The sequence below is a fragment of the Mustela nivalis genome (genome assembly GCF_964662115.1).
Source record: "Mustela nivalis genome assembly, chromosome: 6".
NCBI classification, from domain to species: Eukaryota; Metazoa; Chordata; class Mammalia; order Carnivora; family Mustelidae; genus Mustela; species Mustela nivalis.
In genome coordinates, this window is record NC_139025.1 from 107,410,367 (window position 1) to 107,426,538 (window position 16,172).

The 16,172-nt window shown below is 41.0% G+C and overlaps 1 protein-coding gene across 1 annotated transcript in view; it reads left to right on the forward strand.

Annotated features, from left to right (window-relative positions):
• SLTM (SAFB like transcription modulator) overlaps nt 1-16,172 on the forward strand; it is a 62,558-nt gene extending 46,386 nt beyond the window's left edge. The window contains exon 21 of the mRNA XM_082733723.1: nt 12,857-16,172. Within this exon, the coding sequence (XP_082589849.1) occupies nt 12,857-12,866 (10 nt within the window). The 3' untranslated portion in view covers nt 12,867-16,172. The remainder of the gene's footprint in view (nt 1-12,856) is intronic.

A 16,172-nucleotide genomic window follows, 5' to 3' on the forward strand; every position in this document is an offset into this window, starting at 1 on the left:
TTTTCTTACACAAGGTAATTATATGTGTGTTCTCCCCATATTTGATCTATATATTCAACATATTTTCATTCAAAATCCCAGCATGCTTTTTTGGTAGAAATTACCAGTCTGATTGTAAACCTTACATGGAAGTGCAAAGGAGTGAGATTAGTCAAAGTAATTATTAAAAACATAGTGTAATTCCTCCAAGTTGTTACTTAGCTGATTACTGTGTCAGGTATAATATGAATGAGTGATTCATAGAGTCGTCCCAGAAGTTACTGTTATATTGAGTACTTACATGTGCTGGGTATGTTACTAGGTAATTTACATGCATCAATTAATTTCCACAACAATGTTACGTTTTAGGTGTAGGTACTATTCTATTTTAAGTACTATTCTGTTGTATATGAATGGAAACTAAAGAAGTTTCCCCAAGGTAATAAAGATAGCAAGTGGTAGAACCAGGATTCAAACATAGGCAGATACTTAAATAAATAAGAACATCAAATCATTTCATCCAGTGTAGGGCATGTATGCAGGGGTGTGTGTAATGTTATAGGAAACCACATTTTGCATCAGCAACTTCAAGGGTAAAATTGCTCCTCGGGCTCATCAACACTTATTATTGTCAGTCTTTTTAATTTCAGCCATTTTAATTGGTGTATAGAACTATCTCGTGGTATTTACATTTCCCTGCTGGCTTTTGATGTCAAGTGTGTTTTCATGTGCTTATTGACCACTAATTGGTCTTTGTGAATTGTGTCTTCAAATACCCATTTTTTTAATTGTGCTTTTTGTCTTATGGAGTTGCAAGATCTCTTTATGTATTATGATTACCAGTCCTATATCATATATATATAGGGAATATTTTCTTCCAGTCTGTGGTTTGCCTTTTCATTTCTTTCTTTTTTCTTTTTCTTTTTTAAGATTTATTTATTAGCATGCTAGTGGGGGGAAGGGCTGAGGAAGAGGAGAGATTCTCAAGCAGGCACTCTTCTGAGCACAGAGCCTGATATGGAGCTCTATCCTATGACCCTCAGATCATAACCTGAACCTAAATCGAGATTTGGGCACTTAACCGACTGAGCCACCCAGGCATTCCTGCCTTTTCATTTTCTTAACAGTATCTTTTGAAAAATATTTGCTTTCTTTTTTTTTTTTTAAAGATTTTATTTATTTATTTAAGAGAGAGAGGTCAGAGAGCACAAGCATGGGGAGCAGCAGAGGGAGAGGGAGAAGGGGAAGCTCCCCACTGAGCAGCAAGCCAGATACAAGGCTTGATCCCAGGACCCCAGGATCAGGACCTGACCTGAAAGCACTTAACCGACTGAGCCCCCCGGGCACTCGGCTTTTTCATTTTTATAATGGTATCTTCTGAAAAACAGTTTTTAGTTTTGATAAAGTTCAGTTTATCAATTTTTTTTCTTCCAAAAGTCAGGGCTATTTTTGCTCTAGGTAGAAATCTTTGCCTACCCCCAAGATCACAGGTTTTTCTCCTGTGTTTCTTCTTGGCCTTTTATAGTTCTAGCTTTTGATTTAGTTTTTACATTTAGATAAAATCCATTTCGGGTTCATTTACATATGGCATAAACTTAAGGGTTAAGGTATATTTTTTTCTATATGGAAATTTAGTTTTTCCAGTATAATTTGTTGAAAAGGCTATCTTTTTCCTAGAAATGACCTTTATCACCTTTGTTTTTCTTTTTCTTTTCTTTTCTTTTTTTTAAAGTAGGCTCCCCACTCAGCCTGGAGCATGAAGTGGGGCTTGAACTCACAACCTTAATATCAAGACCTGAGCTAAAGTCTAGAGTCAGGCGCTTAACCAACTGAGCCATCCAGGTGCCCCCTTAACATCTTTGTTTCAAAAAAAAAAAAAATCTTAAAATCTATATGTGTGAATCCACTTTGGGATTTTGTTCTCTTCTGTTGTTCTCTGTCTGTACTTTTGTCACAAGCACCACACTGTCTTGATTACTGTAATTTTATATTAAATCTTAAAATCAGGTAATATTCTTTCAATGTTATTTATGTTATTCAAAATTATGTTGGCTAATCCCACTCCTTTTAATTTTTTAAAAGATTTTATTTATTTGACAGAGACAGATCACAAGTAGGCAGGGAGACAAGCAGCAGGGGGCAGGAAGCCGGCTCCTGGCTGAGCAGAGAGCCTGAAACGGGGCTTGATCCCAGAACCCTGAGATCATGACCTGAGGCAAAGGCAGAGGCTTAACCCACTGAGCCACCCAGGCGCTCAAATCCCACTCCTTTTAAAATCAGCATGATAATTTCTACAAAACATGCTGGGATTTTGAATGAAAATGTGTTAAATACATAGATTAAATTTGGAAAGAATTGACATGTTAACAATATTGAATCTTCTAATAATTACTGTATCTCTTTATTTAATAGGCCTTCTTTAGTATCTTTTAGCCATGTGTTATAATTTTGATTGTGTAGGATATAATACATTCTTTGTTAACATTTTTGATGCTATTGTAAATTGTATTTAAAGTATTTAATACTGTCCATTGCCAGTACATAGAAACATAATTGATTTTTGTGTATTGATCCTTGTATCTTTTTAAAAAAGATTTTAAGTAATCTACATCCAACGTGGGGCTTGAACTAACAACCCTGAGATCAAGAGTCTCATGCTCTACCGACTCAGGCGCCCTGACCTTTGTATCCTTTGACCTTGTTAAATTGACTTAATAATTCTACTAGCTTTGTAGTAGATGCCTCAGGGTTTTCCACATACACCATCGTGTCTACCATTGTGTCTCACGGAAACAAAGGTAGCATTAGATTCTTCTTAGCAATTTCAATGCCTTTTTCTCTCCTTGTCTTAACTGCACTGGCTAGTATCTCCAATAGAATGTTGAATAGGAGGTATCTGTTGAGGGCAGATATTATTGTATGGTTCCCAATTTTAGGAAGATGGCATTTAGTTTCTTGCCATTAAATATGATGTCACCTATGAACTTTTTATTTATACTCTTTATGAGGTTGAAGACATTACCATGTATTCTCAATATACTGGGAGTTCTTATTATAAATGGATACTGAATTCTGTCAAAGGCTTTTGCTGTGTCTGTTGCGATGATCATATGGGCTTCCCCCTTCATTTTGTTAATATGGTGAATTACATTGATATTAAAATATATCAGCCTTGCTTAGTAGAGAAAATCCATATTTAGGTATGATTGATTGATGGATTTATATCTGTCTAATTGCCAGATATTGATTATAGCTGGGTCTGGTTTATTAAAATTTTAAGGATTTTTTAAAACTTCTTACTGAGCTGTAATTCATATACCATCCAATTCACCTGCTTAAAGTGTCCAACTCAGTGATTTTAGTACTTTCATAGATCACCACAGTGAATTTTAGAACATTTTCATCGCCTCAGAAATGCTATACTCTGTCACCTCCTCACTCTCTCATTTCCCTGGTCCTCCCCAGTCCTAAGCATCCACTGATTTATTTTCTGTCTATATATAGATTTGGTAATGTGGGGCATCTTATGTAAGTGAAATCATATGTTATCTTTTGTGACTGGCTTTTTTCCAATTAGCATAATGTTATCAAGGTTCATCCATGTGGTAGCATGTTATCAGGACTTTATTTCTTTTTATGGTTTAATGAGTTTCTGTTGTGTGGATATGCCACATATATCCATTCTACAGTTGATGGACATTTGGTTTGTGTTTGCCTTTTGGTTTTATAAATAATACCGTTATGAACATTCTTGTACATGTTTTTATGTGGGCATGTGTTTTCATTTCTCTTGGGTATATACCTAGGAATGGAATTGCTGGATCATATGTTAACTCTCATCGCTTGAAAATCTGCCGGACTGTTTTCCACATTTGCCCTTTCATTTTATATTGCCATCAACAGCATGTGTGGGCTCTGATATTTTCACTTTCTTACCAGAGCTTGCTTACCTTTTTCACCAGTCTAGTGGCTGTGAAATGGTATCTCACCGTGGTTTTAATTTACATTTCCCTGATGGCTAATGACCCTGACCATCTTTTCCTTGGCTTATAGGGCATTTGTACATCTTCATTGGAGAAATGTCTGTTTAGACCTTTTACCTATTTTTTAAATTGTGCTATTTGCCTTTTTGTTAATGAGTTGTAAGAATTCTAGGTAGAAGTCCCTGTTAGATGTGACTTGCAAATATTTTCTCCCATTCTGTGGATTGTCATTGAACTTACGGTACCCTCTGAAGCACAAAAGATTTTTTTGTTGTTCTTGTTTTTTATTTTAAGATTTAAAAAAATATATATATTTATTCGGCAGAGATCACAGGTAGGCAGAGAGGCAGGCAGAGAGAGAAGGGGAAGCGGCTCCCTGCTGAACAGAGAGCCCAATGCCAGGCTTGATCCCAGGACCCTGAGATCATGACCTGAACCGAAGGCAGAGGCCCTAACCCACTGAGCCACCTAGGTGCCTCTGAAGCACAAAAGTTTTTAATTTAGACTTAGTACAGTCTATTTTTTTTTTCTTACTGTTTGTGTTCTTGGTGTCATTTCTAAGAATCTTTTGCCAGAGCAAAAGTCATGAAAACTTACCACTGTGTTTTCTCCTAAGAGTTACACAGTTTTAGCTCTTACATTTAGATGTATTATTTATTTTGGGTTAATTTTTGTATATGTAACAAGGTAAGAGTCAAATTTCATTTTTGAAAAGACTATTATTATTATTTTTGAAAATATTATTTTGAAAAGACTATTAATCGAAGAGTTGTGACACCCTTGTCAAAAAACCGGTTGATCGTGGACAAATGATTCTATTTCTTGACTCTTAGTTCTCTTTCATTGATCTATTTCTCCTTTGTCGGTATCACACTACCTTTATTTTTGTTGCCTTATAGTGAGTTTTGAATTTTTTCTTTGTTGTGTTGTTTTTGTTTTGGTGGTGGTAAGAGTTTTGCATTATTTCCATGAAGAATAAATAGTCTGTAGTTCTCTTGTAATGTTTATGAGGGTAATGCCGTCTGCATAATGTGATAGAGAAATGTTTTTTCCTTTGTCTTTTTCTGAGAAAGTTTTACAAGATGGTATTTTTTTCTTAAATGCTTGATAGAGTAACTATCTGGGCATGGAATTTTCTTTTGTGGAGATGTTAAATTTATGAATTCAATTTCTTTTTTTTCTTTTTTTTTTTTTTAGAGATTTTATTTATTTATTTGACAGAGAGAAATCACAAGTAGGCAGAGAGGCAGGCAGAGAGAGAGAGAGAGAGGAGGAAGCAGGCTCCCTGCTGAGCAGAGAGCCCAATGCGGGACTCGATCCCAGAACCCTGAGATCATGACCTGAGCCGAAGGCAGCGGCTTAACCCACTGAGCCACCCAGGCGCCCTATAAATTCAATTTCTTAAATAGACATAAGACTATTAAGATTTCCTGTTTCTTTTTGAACCAGTTTTTATACTTTTTGTCTTTCAAGGAATTTATCCATTTTACATAAGTGAGCACATTTATTGGCAGAAAATTATTCACTATGTTACCTATTCCAATCTGTAAGATTTGTAGTGATACCACCTCTTCCATTTCTGATATTGGAAATTCTTTTCTTCTTTCTTTTTGTCTCAGTCAGTCTGGCTAAAGTAATTGTCAGAGGTTTTTTTTATCCCCCAAGGACCAGCTTTTGGTTACATTGATTTTTTTTTTAATCTTTTGTCTATTTGCTACTCATTTTTTCTGATCTATTCTTTGTTATCTTCTGCTTGTTGGGGTTTAATTTGCTCTTTTTCTCTCCTTAAGGTAGAAAGTTTGATCATTTTTATAGGCCCTTTCTTTTCTAATTAATTGTTTTATAGATTTAAAGATTCTTCTTTAAAGATGGTCGGCACAATATAAAAACACTTGGATAAATTAAAGGCAGAACTCTGTTACTTAAGTTTTGATCGAGTAAAAGCTCCCATGCGGTGCAGCACAAAAGTTGCACCCAGGAACATGGTAACAGCAAATTAGAGAAGTAAGGGGCAGCTTAGATATGGCAAGTAGGATGAGGTTAGCTAGGTTTCATGGGCTCCCCTGAGGATCATCTATTTTAAATAATTTCACTAGGCAGCATAGGGACCTTAGTTGTCTGGTACCTGGCCCCAGGTTAATTAGAGTTGGGTGCATAGTGCCCCAGAGTAGAAGAGCTCAGTAAGGAAATTGGCTAGGGTGTGGACTCAGCCACTCAAGAAGGGAAACTGACTTGCTACTTAGGCCCTTTAAATTGGGTCAAGAGCATTTTTAACTTTTAGAGCTATTTCCTAAGGAAATGAAGTATAGATCTTAAGGAGCTATTTGCATGTCTGTGCTCATTACAACATTATTTATAGTAGTCAAGACGTGGAAACAACCTAAATGTCTATTGATGGATAAAGAAAATGTGTGTGTGTATACATACTACACAATGGGATATTATTCAGCCTCATAAAAGAAGGTAATCTTGCCATTTGGGATCACATAGGTGAATCTAAGGGACTTTATGCTAAGCAAGCCAGACACAAATACTACATGATCTCACTGATACGTAGAATCAAATAGTCAATTTAATAGAAGAAGAGAGTCTAGTGGTGGTCACTAGGATGGGAGGAAGGGGGAGATAGGGACGTGTTAGTCAAAGGGTACAAGATGAAGTCAAAGGGTACAACATAGTGACTCTAGGTAATACTGTATTGTATACTAGACATTTGTTAGTAGATCTTAAGTGTTCTCCCTACAAAAGAAAGGAAGAAAGGAGGGAGGAAGGGAAGGGAAGGAGAAAGATAGAGAAATGGTAACTGTTGAGTTGATGGTTATGTTAATTTGCTTGATTGTGGTGATCATTTCACAATGTATACATGTCAGAACAAGCTGTCCACATAAGTATACAGTATGTTACTTATACCTATGTGTTAATTCTACCTCAAAAAGCTGAAGAAAAAAAGTATTTTTTTTTTTTTAGGATTTTATTTATTTGAGAGAGAGTCAGTGATAGAATACAGGCTGGGAGGAGAGGGAGAAGCAGGCCCCCTGCTGAGCAGAGAGCCCGATGCGGGACTCGATCCCAGCACCCTGGGATCATGACCTGTGCCAAAGGCAGACACTTAACCAACAGACCCGCCTAGGTGCGTGCTTCTGAAGAAGTTTTTAAAGATAAAATTTTAAAATATATATTAAAATTGACGTCTCGATGTCTTGACCTCAGTTTTGAGCTCCGTTACTTTGGGTATTTGTTCTAAATAGTAGAGGAGAATTTGAGATGAGTTGTCTTGAATAACCTAGCAAACATAAGGTGAAAAAGGAAGAAAAGAAGTACAAGGAACCCTTGCAGATTAGCCCAAAACCAAGTTGCCCATTTATATGGCATTAGCCGTGAAAACCAGTCTGAATTTCTGGGGTCTCTAACAATATCTTGGTGGACTTGTCATGTGTGTTAAAAGCCTCAGTTATCTTCTTCATGACGATACTATCTTGGTGTTATTGCTTGGGTCAAGGTGGCAGGTTCTGCAGTTACGTTGTTGAAGGGAATGAGCTGGTAGTTCAGTAAGATGTATTTCAATGTTAGTGGTATTTGTTGTAACCAAGGGGAAGGGATATTTGTGGTGGCAGTCGATGGAGATACAGGGTGAGAGGGTCAGGGGGCAAGCCAGAGTTGGGAGGAGTAGGAGAATGCAGTGGGGAGCGGGAGCTCCTGTCCCTAGGGAGTTGAGGGGTAGACGTATAGGCAGTTGTACACTGGGGAAAGCATTAATTTCCATTAATTTTTAGAAGGACACAGATGGGGCGCCTGGGTGGCTCAGTGGGTTAAGCCGCTGCCTTCGGCTCAGGTCATGATCTCAGGGTCCTGGGATCGAGTCCCGCATCGGGCTCTCTGCTCAGCGGGGAGCCTGCTTCCTTCTCTCTCTCTGCCTGCCTCTCTGCCTACTTGTGATCTCCCTCTGTCAAATAAATAAATAAAATCTTTAAAAAAAAAAAAAGAAGGACACAGATGATAGTAAACTCTCCAAAATTTCCCCTTAGGCATGGGAGTATTAGGGCCGGAAGCAGAGAGTACATGAGGATCGTGGGCTAAGTGACCAGCAAGCTCAAGAAGCATCATGGAATCCCTCCTGTTAAGGAGGGAAAGTAATAAGTGACCTGCATCTCATTTGTTGGTAGCTTAGCAGAGGTGGCCCATGGGCATTGCTTGGCCAGAGGTCTCAGGGCCTGGAGGGCAGTCCTCTCCAATGGTGAGATCTTGGACAGCGGTGATGGTGTCCAAGGCGGTGTCCAATGCACGGTGAACTCCGGGGCCAGAGCAGTATAACTGGGACGTGGGACTGGTGTATCCTTTCCAAGTGGATACCCACTCAGATTGATATGGGTCGTGGTTTTCTTGTTTGTTTTTGCTATTTTGAGTGTTTTATTTTCTGAGAACAGAAATTACAAAATTGAACCAAGAGGAAGAAAGCAAACTAAATTCTGAGAATCTGATTGACCATTTAATCCTTCAAAAATCACTAACTCTAGGGGCGCCTGGCTGGCACAGTGGATTGAGCCTCCTCCACTATTTCAGCTCAGGTCACGATCTCAGGTCATGGGATCAAGCCGGACCTCGGGCTTGCCTGTGCTCGCTCGTTCTCTTAAGTAAATCTTTAAAGTCGCTAACAGTTTTAATATAAGTGCCTTAATTTTACATCCACAAAGCTAATTACAATACACTGTAATGAATTTTGGGTTTTTTTCCTGTTTTTAATTTAATTTAATTTTTGCATCAGAGGGTATAAACGTCCTTCATACAACCTGTAATATACTAAGACCAGACTGCTTGTCAAATTTGAAGGCAGTGTTGGGCCCGCAAGCTCGACTTGCAAGTATCTGTTAAGTGCCGGAGCTTTGTGGGTGTCCAGCTCGAGAGAGCGATGGCGGCACCCCCGGGACTGCTGTGGTGGGGCCAGAGTACCTGAAACCCGCTGGCACCATCAAACGCCTCAGGGAGCGTGGCCGAATCCAGAATCTCCCCAAGAGCCCAAGGCTTTGCCCGCACAGGCCATGAGTGGGGTTTTGCCGAGAATAGATCTGACACCTCTTGGCCTGACGTGCGTGCGCCTTGGTGCTATGGTGTCACATCGTCCCTCAGCATCTCTGTGGCTGAGGTGGTTGCAGCTGCAGCGTTCAGCCGTGTGCGGGCCCTCCAGCTGAGCCGGCTGCCGTGGGCGTTTTGTTCCGTGCATTGGTTTGACGGTGGACAGGCAAGCTGGCAGGGCCTTTGGGCTGCAGAGCTGGTGTGAGCCACACTCCAGTCACGGGGGCCTCAGCATCTGCTCGGTGTGGCGGGAACCGTGACTGACTTGGAGGCTTTGGGCCTCCGGGTTGCAAACCAGTGGTGCGCTGCCACTCCTGACAGGCTTCTGCTGCCCGATGCTGGTGTATTACCAAGAGGGGGCTTCTCGGTTCACTGGTGTGGGACATGGTGTTGCTTTTATTATGATTATCTCTCAATGTGATTTTCACTTGCAAAGCAGGATTTTCTGTCTCCCTTCTTGATATAGTCCACACTGTCCGTGGCAATGACCCCGGACAGATAATTTTGGAGGCTAGACAGGCCCTCTTTAAAGATAGGAAAGGGTATCGGAAAGTTGTTTAGTTAGTGTAAGGTGTGAATTATCCAAGGAGCCTTACATGAAGAAAGAATAAGGCCTGGGGCAAGATTGAGACCCACATAGTCCATTTGCAGACTAGAGTTTAAAAAGAAGCTATTTGAAGAGACCATTATATCTCATTTAACTGGCCATCGGGGACCTGTTGGGAAGATCAAAGTTTAGTTGAATGCCTTTTCTAAGAGGGCACTGTCTAGTTTCAGAAGTGAAATGTGTGTCTTGGTAACTCAGTAATGTCTGGGACTCTGAAGGGGATGAGGAGTGTCTGGTGAGGCCTTGTACTTTGGCCTTAGTGTATAGAGAGGCATGTGTGACTCTGATTTGTTTCATGGGTATCTGTGAGGCCAGAGATTTGGAATTCTTTACCTTGAGAGGACTTTTAGGCAGTGACCCCAAAGTTTGTAAAAATGTGCAGTGGGTGCTAAGATGATTGCCTGAAATTTGGCCACTTTTGCCCACTCTTGTGTCCTCTGTCCTGCCCTTTATCGGGGGCATCTTGGTTAAGAGATGAAAGCAGCAACACCGCACTGGGCTCCCTCCTCTATGGTGGTGGCTATGCTGTGTGTTCGCTGTGAGCTTCCACTGCTGTTCACTCAGTTAATTCCAAGCAGCCTCCCCAGGTAGTCCAAGGTCCAGAGGAGGGGTGACGTCTGGCAAGGAACTGAGAACAAAGGAGGCCATTTATCTTGCAATCAGAATAAGCCACAGGGGCCACATTTATCTCTATCCTACAAGGAGGCCTCAGTAGCAGTGTTGAGCTTGTGGGGTGCCTGCTGCCGTGACCCAAGGCATGGTGGGCATCTGCGTACAGAGGGTCATAGGCTCGGGGTCTTGTGGGAGCCACTCTTTCCAGGGTATCCTCAGGATGTGGCCAGCAATTTCTGCTCTGGTGGCATATAGCAGGAGACTGAGAGGGGTACTTTCTGGCATCAGAAGCCTGTGGGCAACTTAAGGCCATCATAAGTGGTCCAGAGACCGGGAGGTAAGAGGGGAGGTTGTCAAAGCCCCTGCAGTGGAGTCTCCAAAGGTACTAAAGGGAAGTGCCTGTTGATTTTCATTTGGATAGATTCTAGGGCCTTTTGTTGGGGGGAGCCCCATTTAAGATGGACTGATTTGTAAGTAGGAGCATCAGTGAGGTTAAGCAATCCTTGAAATGAGAATTACATTGCTTCTGGAACCCAAAAACGAATAAAAACGTTGACTTGTATGTCTTTAATAAGTGTGTCAAATGAATCTCCTTGGAGATGGATGTCATCAAATTAAGATAATGCCTGTGCCCCTGGAGAAAGGTAAATGCAGTTAGGAGGTTTTCTGCGAAGACTGTGTGTGATGGCAAAGCTGCTGAGGTATCCCATGGGTGGTCTAGTCACAGTGTATTGGGTTCCTTTGAAGCTGAAGGCAAACTGGCCAAGGGGCTGTGTGAACAGGCCCTAAGTTGAACATCTTGGCTGGTTTCTGATTGGATGACATTAGTAATTTCAGTAATACTGGGTATTGAGGATGGGGCCTTCATGGGTGGGCCCACAGCATTTAAGAGTGCAGTGATCCCACAGTAGGCATCATCCATTCTCCTAGATTTAAGAACAGGCAGAAGTGGGCTATTACGTAGAGAAGCAGTAGGAATAATCACCCATTCGTCAGTTGGGTCATATAGAAGTTTCCATAGTTGAAGGACCTATTTTACCCCTCTTTGGGCCATATTAACTTTTTTTTTTTTTTGGAGAGAGAGGGAGTGTGAGTGAGCACAAGCAGTGGGGAAGGGGCAGAGGAAGAAGGAAAAGCAGACTCCACCAGGCAGGGAGTCTGACACAGGGCTCAATCCCTGGGATCATGACTAGAGCTGAAGGCAGATGCCTAACTGACCCAGCCACCCAGGTGTCGCCCTATTAACGACTTTAACCCGGGATCTGTGGGGTCCTGTTTTGTCAAACCAGTTTGTAAGTGTCAAAGACACTGTGGAGTATTTTAGGGCAGTGGGTACTCTGGCTATGGGAAAGGCAAGGTTGTAGTTAAAATGAGACATACCTATGTTTTCTCTATATTTAGTTACTCTCTTCAGATTATCGGGGTGCTATATGCAGATTTGTCTTCAGGTGTAACTGAAATCGGAGTCCCAGTATTGAGTCCCTGAAGTTTTACTACTTGGTGTATTTTATTATTTAAAAAAAAATTTTGTTTTTTAATTTAAAGAGTAAGGGGGGGAAGCAGAGGGAGAGGAACAAGCAGACTCTGCACTAAGCACGGAGCCTGTTGTGGGGGCTCTATCCCATGACCCTGAGATCTTGACCTGAGCCGCAGTCAAGAGTGGGACACTTGTGTCTAGGTGACTCAGTTGTTAAGTGCCTGCCTTCAGCTCAGGTCATGATCCCAGGGTCCTGGGATGGAGACCCCCGTCGGGCTCCCAGCTCTGTGGAAGGCCCGCGTCTCCCTCTTCCACTCCCCCTGCTTGTGTTCCCTCTCTGGCTGTCTCTCTCCCTGTCAAATAAATAAAACCTTTAAAAAAAAAAAAAGAAGAGCGGGACACTCAACTGACGGAGCCACCCAGATGCCCTGAATTGGCATATTTTAGTGCATATTAAGTTAATTTAGAACCTCTATGTTGTACAGGCATAAGACCTCTAATTGCTGCTATTTTTGTTACGCAAATTCTCCCAGTAAATTTTGGGTTTCCATTTGGCTCAAATTATGAAACTTTCTTTTTTTCTTTCTTTTTAAGGTTTTATTTATTTATTTGACTGGGAGAGAGAGAGCCAGAAAGTACAGTGGCAGAGGGAGGAGGTGCAGGGAGCCCAATTCGGGGCTTGATTGGGATCCTAACCTGAACCAAAGGCAGACGCTTAACCAACTGAGCCAGGCAGGCTCGCCTGAAACTGTTTCAATTTAATAGTACGTGTGTGTCCACATTCTTTCATTTTATTGGTTTTTCCAGTATCCAGGTTTTCTTTCTTTCTTTTCTTTTACCGTTCTTTCCTTTTTTCCTCCCACTCACTCACTCCTCCCTTTCTCTCTTCATCCCTCCCTCCATCATTGGATGCGGCTGGGGAGGGGCAGAAGTTCTTATTCATCACTCTCCTCTGGAGAGGCTCAAATCAGTATTGTTGTGTTTAGGGACCTCCCTCTTAGTGATGGTTGTAGAGTTTAAGTACTTGGGGCTAAAGTTCGATTTGAGTTGATGCCTTGGTTGTGCCACCTGGGTACTATGGGTATTTTCTCCTGTAACTGAAAATTAGATTTTTCATTGCAATTTCAGTGCAGCATAGAGTGCTGGCCCCACAGCCCAGAGGTTGACGGATGGATGGAAACTTCTTTGCTACAGATTTGCCATTTTCCATAAAGGGAAAGCCATGGTTTTCAGTTTCTCTATTTGGAAAATGGAGGAGAGAGACACGGCCTGCTCCTAAATGGCTCTTTCCTTCCCAGGCTTCCCAGTCCACCTCCGAGGGATTTGGGTTGGGACTTAGAGCTCTAGGAGCCACTTCTTGGGACAGTGCAGTGAGCCTCTTGGCTGAAGTATCAGTGCCCTGGCCTCTGTTACGCAGTGGAACTTCCTAAAGCCCAAACACATGGTCTAGGAGTCTTGCCTCATTCAAGCCATTGGGTAACCTTGGGAGGTTATGCTGGGGGGTTGGTGTGGGGGTACAGGGATAGGATATTCCTTCCCTAGCCTGTTCCTTGCATTTAATGGTTGCTTAAAGATTTTCTACTTATCACTGGTTACAGCAATTTGGTTATGACGTATTTTGGTGTGTATTTTCTACTTGTGGTTTGTTGTTTTAATCAAATTGGAAATTCTGGCCCTTTTCCCCCCCCATCTTGTTTTTACACTCTCTTACTCTAAGACTTCGTTTACATGTAGTTTTGACTTCCCTCAGAAGTCACTGAGCTTTCTTTATTTTTATTTTTTTTATTCATTTTATCTTTGCGCGTTCATGTTTACCAGTCTTTTCTTTCTTTCTTTTTTAAGATTTTATTTATTTTATTTGACAAAGACAGACAGAGTGGGAGGGGCAGAGGGAGACGCAGACTCCCCACCGAGCAGGGAGAACTATGCTGGGCTTGAGCCCAGCACCCTGGGATCACGACCCGGGCTAAAAGCAGACGCAAAACTGACTGAGCCACCCAGACGCTCCTACCAGTCTTTTCTACTGCTATGTCTATCCACTGTTAATCTTATCATGTGAAAGTTTTATTTCATACATGTTTTTCTTTTTCTTTTTTTTTTTTTAAAGATTTTATTTATTTATTTGACAGAGATCACAAGTAGAGAGGCAGGCAGAGAGAGGAAGGGAAGCAGGCTTCCTGCTGAGCAGAGAGCCTGACGTGGGGCTCCATCCCAGAACCCTAGGATCAGGGCCTGAGCCGAAGGCAGAGGCTTTAACCCACTGAGCCACCCAGGCGCCCCTCATACATTGTTTTTTAATCTCTGTGGGTTTTTAAAAAATGAGTTTGATTTCCCTCTTCATTATATCGTTTGCCTTTGAATGTATGATTACAGTTCCTTGTCTGCTAATGTAACATCTCTTACCATTTCTTTTATTTGAATTTTCTCCTGGTTGGGGATCATCTTGGGTTCTGGCATCTCTAACAACTTTTTATTGGATACTGGGCATTATGATTACTGTGTTGTTGAATGTCCAGATTTTGTTGTTTCCCTTCAAGAAGTTAAGGCATTTAAGTTATTTGTTGATCAGTTTGACAGATTTGAGCCTTGTTTATAGATTCTTATGGTGAAACTAGAATAGATTTCATTTAAGAGATAGTTCAGTCATAGTCCTGTGGGATAGCCTTGATGTGGTTGACAGTGAATGCCCTAGTTGACCACTCACAGCTCAAGGCTTCAGTTGGTTGAAACTTGAACTTCTTGCCCTGGATAACTCTGGCAATTGTTCAGTTTAAAACCCGATAAAGGGACGCCTGGGTGGCTCAGTTGGTTAAGCAGCTGCCTTCGGCTCAGGTCATGATCCCAGGATCCTGAGATCGAGTCCCGCATCGGACTCCTTGCTCGGCAGGGAGCCTGCTTCTCCCTCTGCCTCTGCCTGCCTCTCTGTCTGCCTGTGCTCGCTCACTCTCTCTCCCTCTGTCTCTGACAAATAAATAAAAATCTTTAAAACAAAAACAAAAACAAAAAAAACCCGATACATATTTTTTTGCTCCAACCACATGAGTTGCATTTCATATGTGTTTGGTGTAATACCAAGCAAAGATTAAAGGTTATACGGAGCTCTTTTTCTGTATAGGTCCCTTCTTCCTAGAGCTCTGTCCTGCAGCCGACTACCCGTCAGTGTCCATGAACTCCCACCTCTGTCTTTTCATGCTCAGCGTTCTGGGCTCTATTTGAGTTTCCCTCCTTCTACCACTGTTAGGAAAATGCATCCAGGCAGGAAGATGGAGCAATCAAAGAGCTCACTTCTCTCATTCTCTTCTCTCGGGTAACAGCCCTGCTGTGTCCACTGTCCATTGTTTGAAACATTTCCTTTATGTATTTTGTCTAGTTTTCTATTATGATGGAACAAATGTGACCTTTGTTATTTTATCCTTTATTGGTAAATAGTGACTCAAAATAAATTATACATAAATACTTGGTAAATACTGACTTTTATCTTTTATTGATAAATAGTGACACACAGTAAGTCACACATAAACACTTGGTAAATATTGACATATACAAGTATGTATCTCCATGAACTGCCACCATTATCAAAATAAAGAACATCCATCATTCCCAAGGTTCCTTTTGCCCCTTACCATCCATTCCCATTCCATCCTCATGCAGCCACTGATCTACTTTTAGTCCAGTAGATTAGTTTGTATTTTGTAGAATTTTATAGGAGTGGAATCATGAATATTGATGTATTTTTATCTGGCTGCTTTTACTTACCATACTTTGTGATTCATTCATATTGTTGCATGGATCAGTAGTTCATCCCTTTATATGGATGACTAGCTCACCTGGTAATGAACATTTGGGTTACTCTCAGTTTTAGGCTCTTTCAAGTTCCTCTGAGTATCTGTGTAGAAATCTTTGCATGCACATAGGCTTTCATGTCTCTTGGGTAAATCAGAGTGCAACAGCTGGGTTGTATGGTAGGTGTTTATGTTTGACTTTTTAAAGATCGCCAAACTGTTACTCCAAGTCATTCTTGTCAGCTGTGAGAGTTCCCATTGTTTCACATCTTCGCCAACATTTGATATTGCCAGTTTTTAAAATTTTTTTTCTAGTGGGTGTGTAGTGGTATCTCATTATGGTGTTAATTTGCATTTTCCTATGACTAAAGATGCTAAGTGTCTTTTCATGTATTTATTTATTATCTGTATGTTTTCTTGGTAAAGTGTCCATGCTTTTGCAAGTTTTTCATATTTTTCCTTATTGAGTTGTAAGATTTCTTGATATATAATACATGTCCTTTGTTAATATATATTTTGGAAGTATTTTCTCTTCAGTCCTTACCTTGCCTTTTCATTTTCTTAAGTGTTGTTGGGCGAGCACAAGTTTTAAATATTGATGAAGTCTAATGTATTGGCAATCATGTTCACAGATAAGAAATTAAATACTGCAATGTAATTAC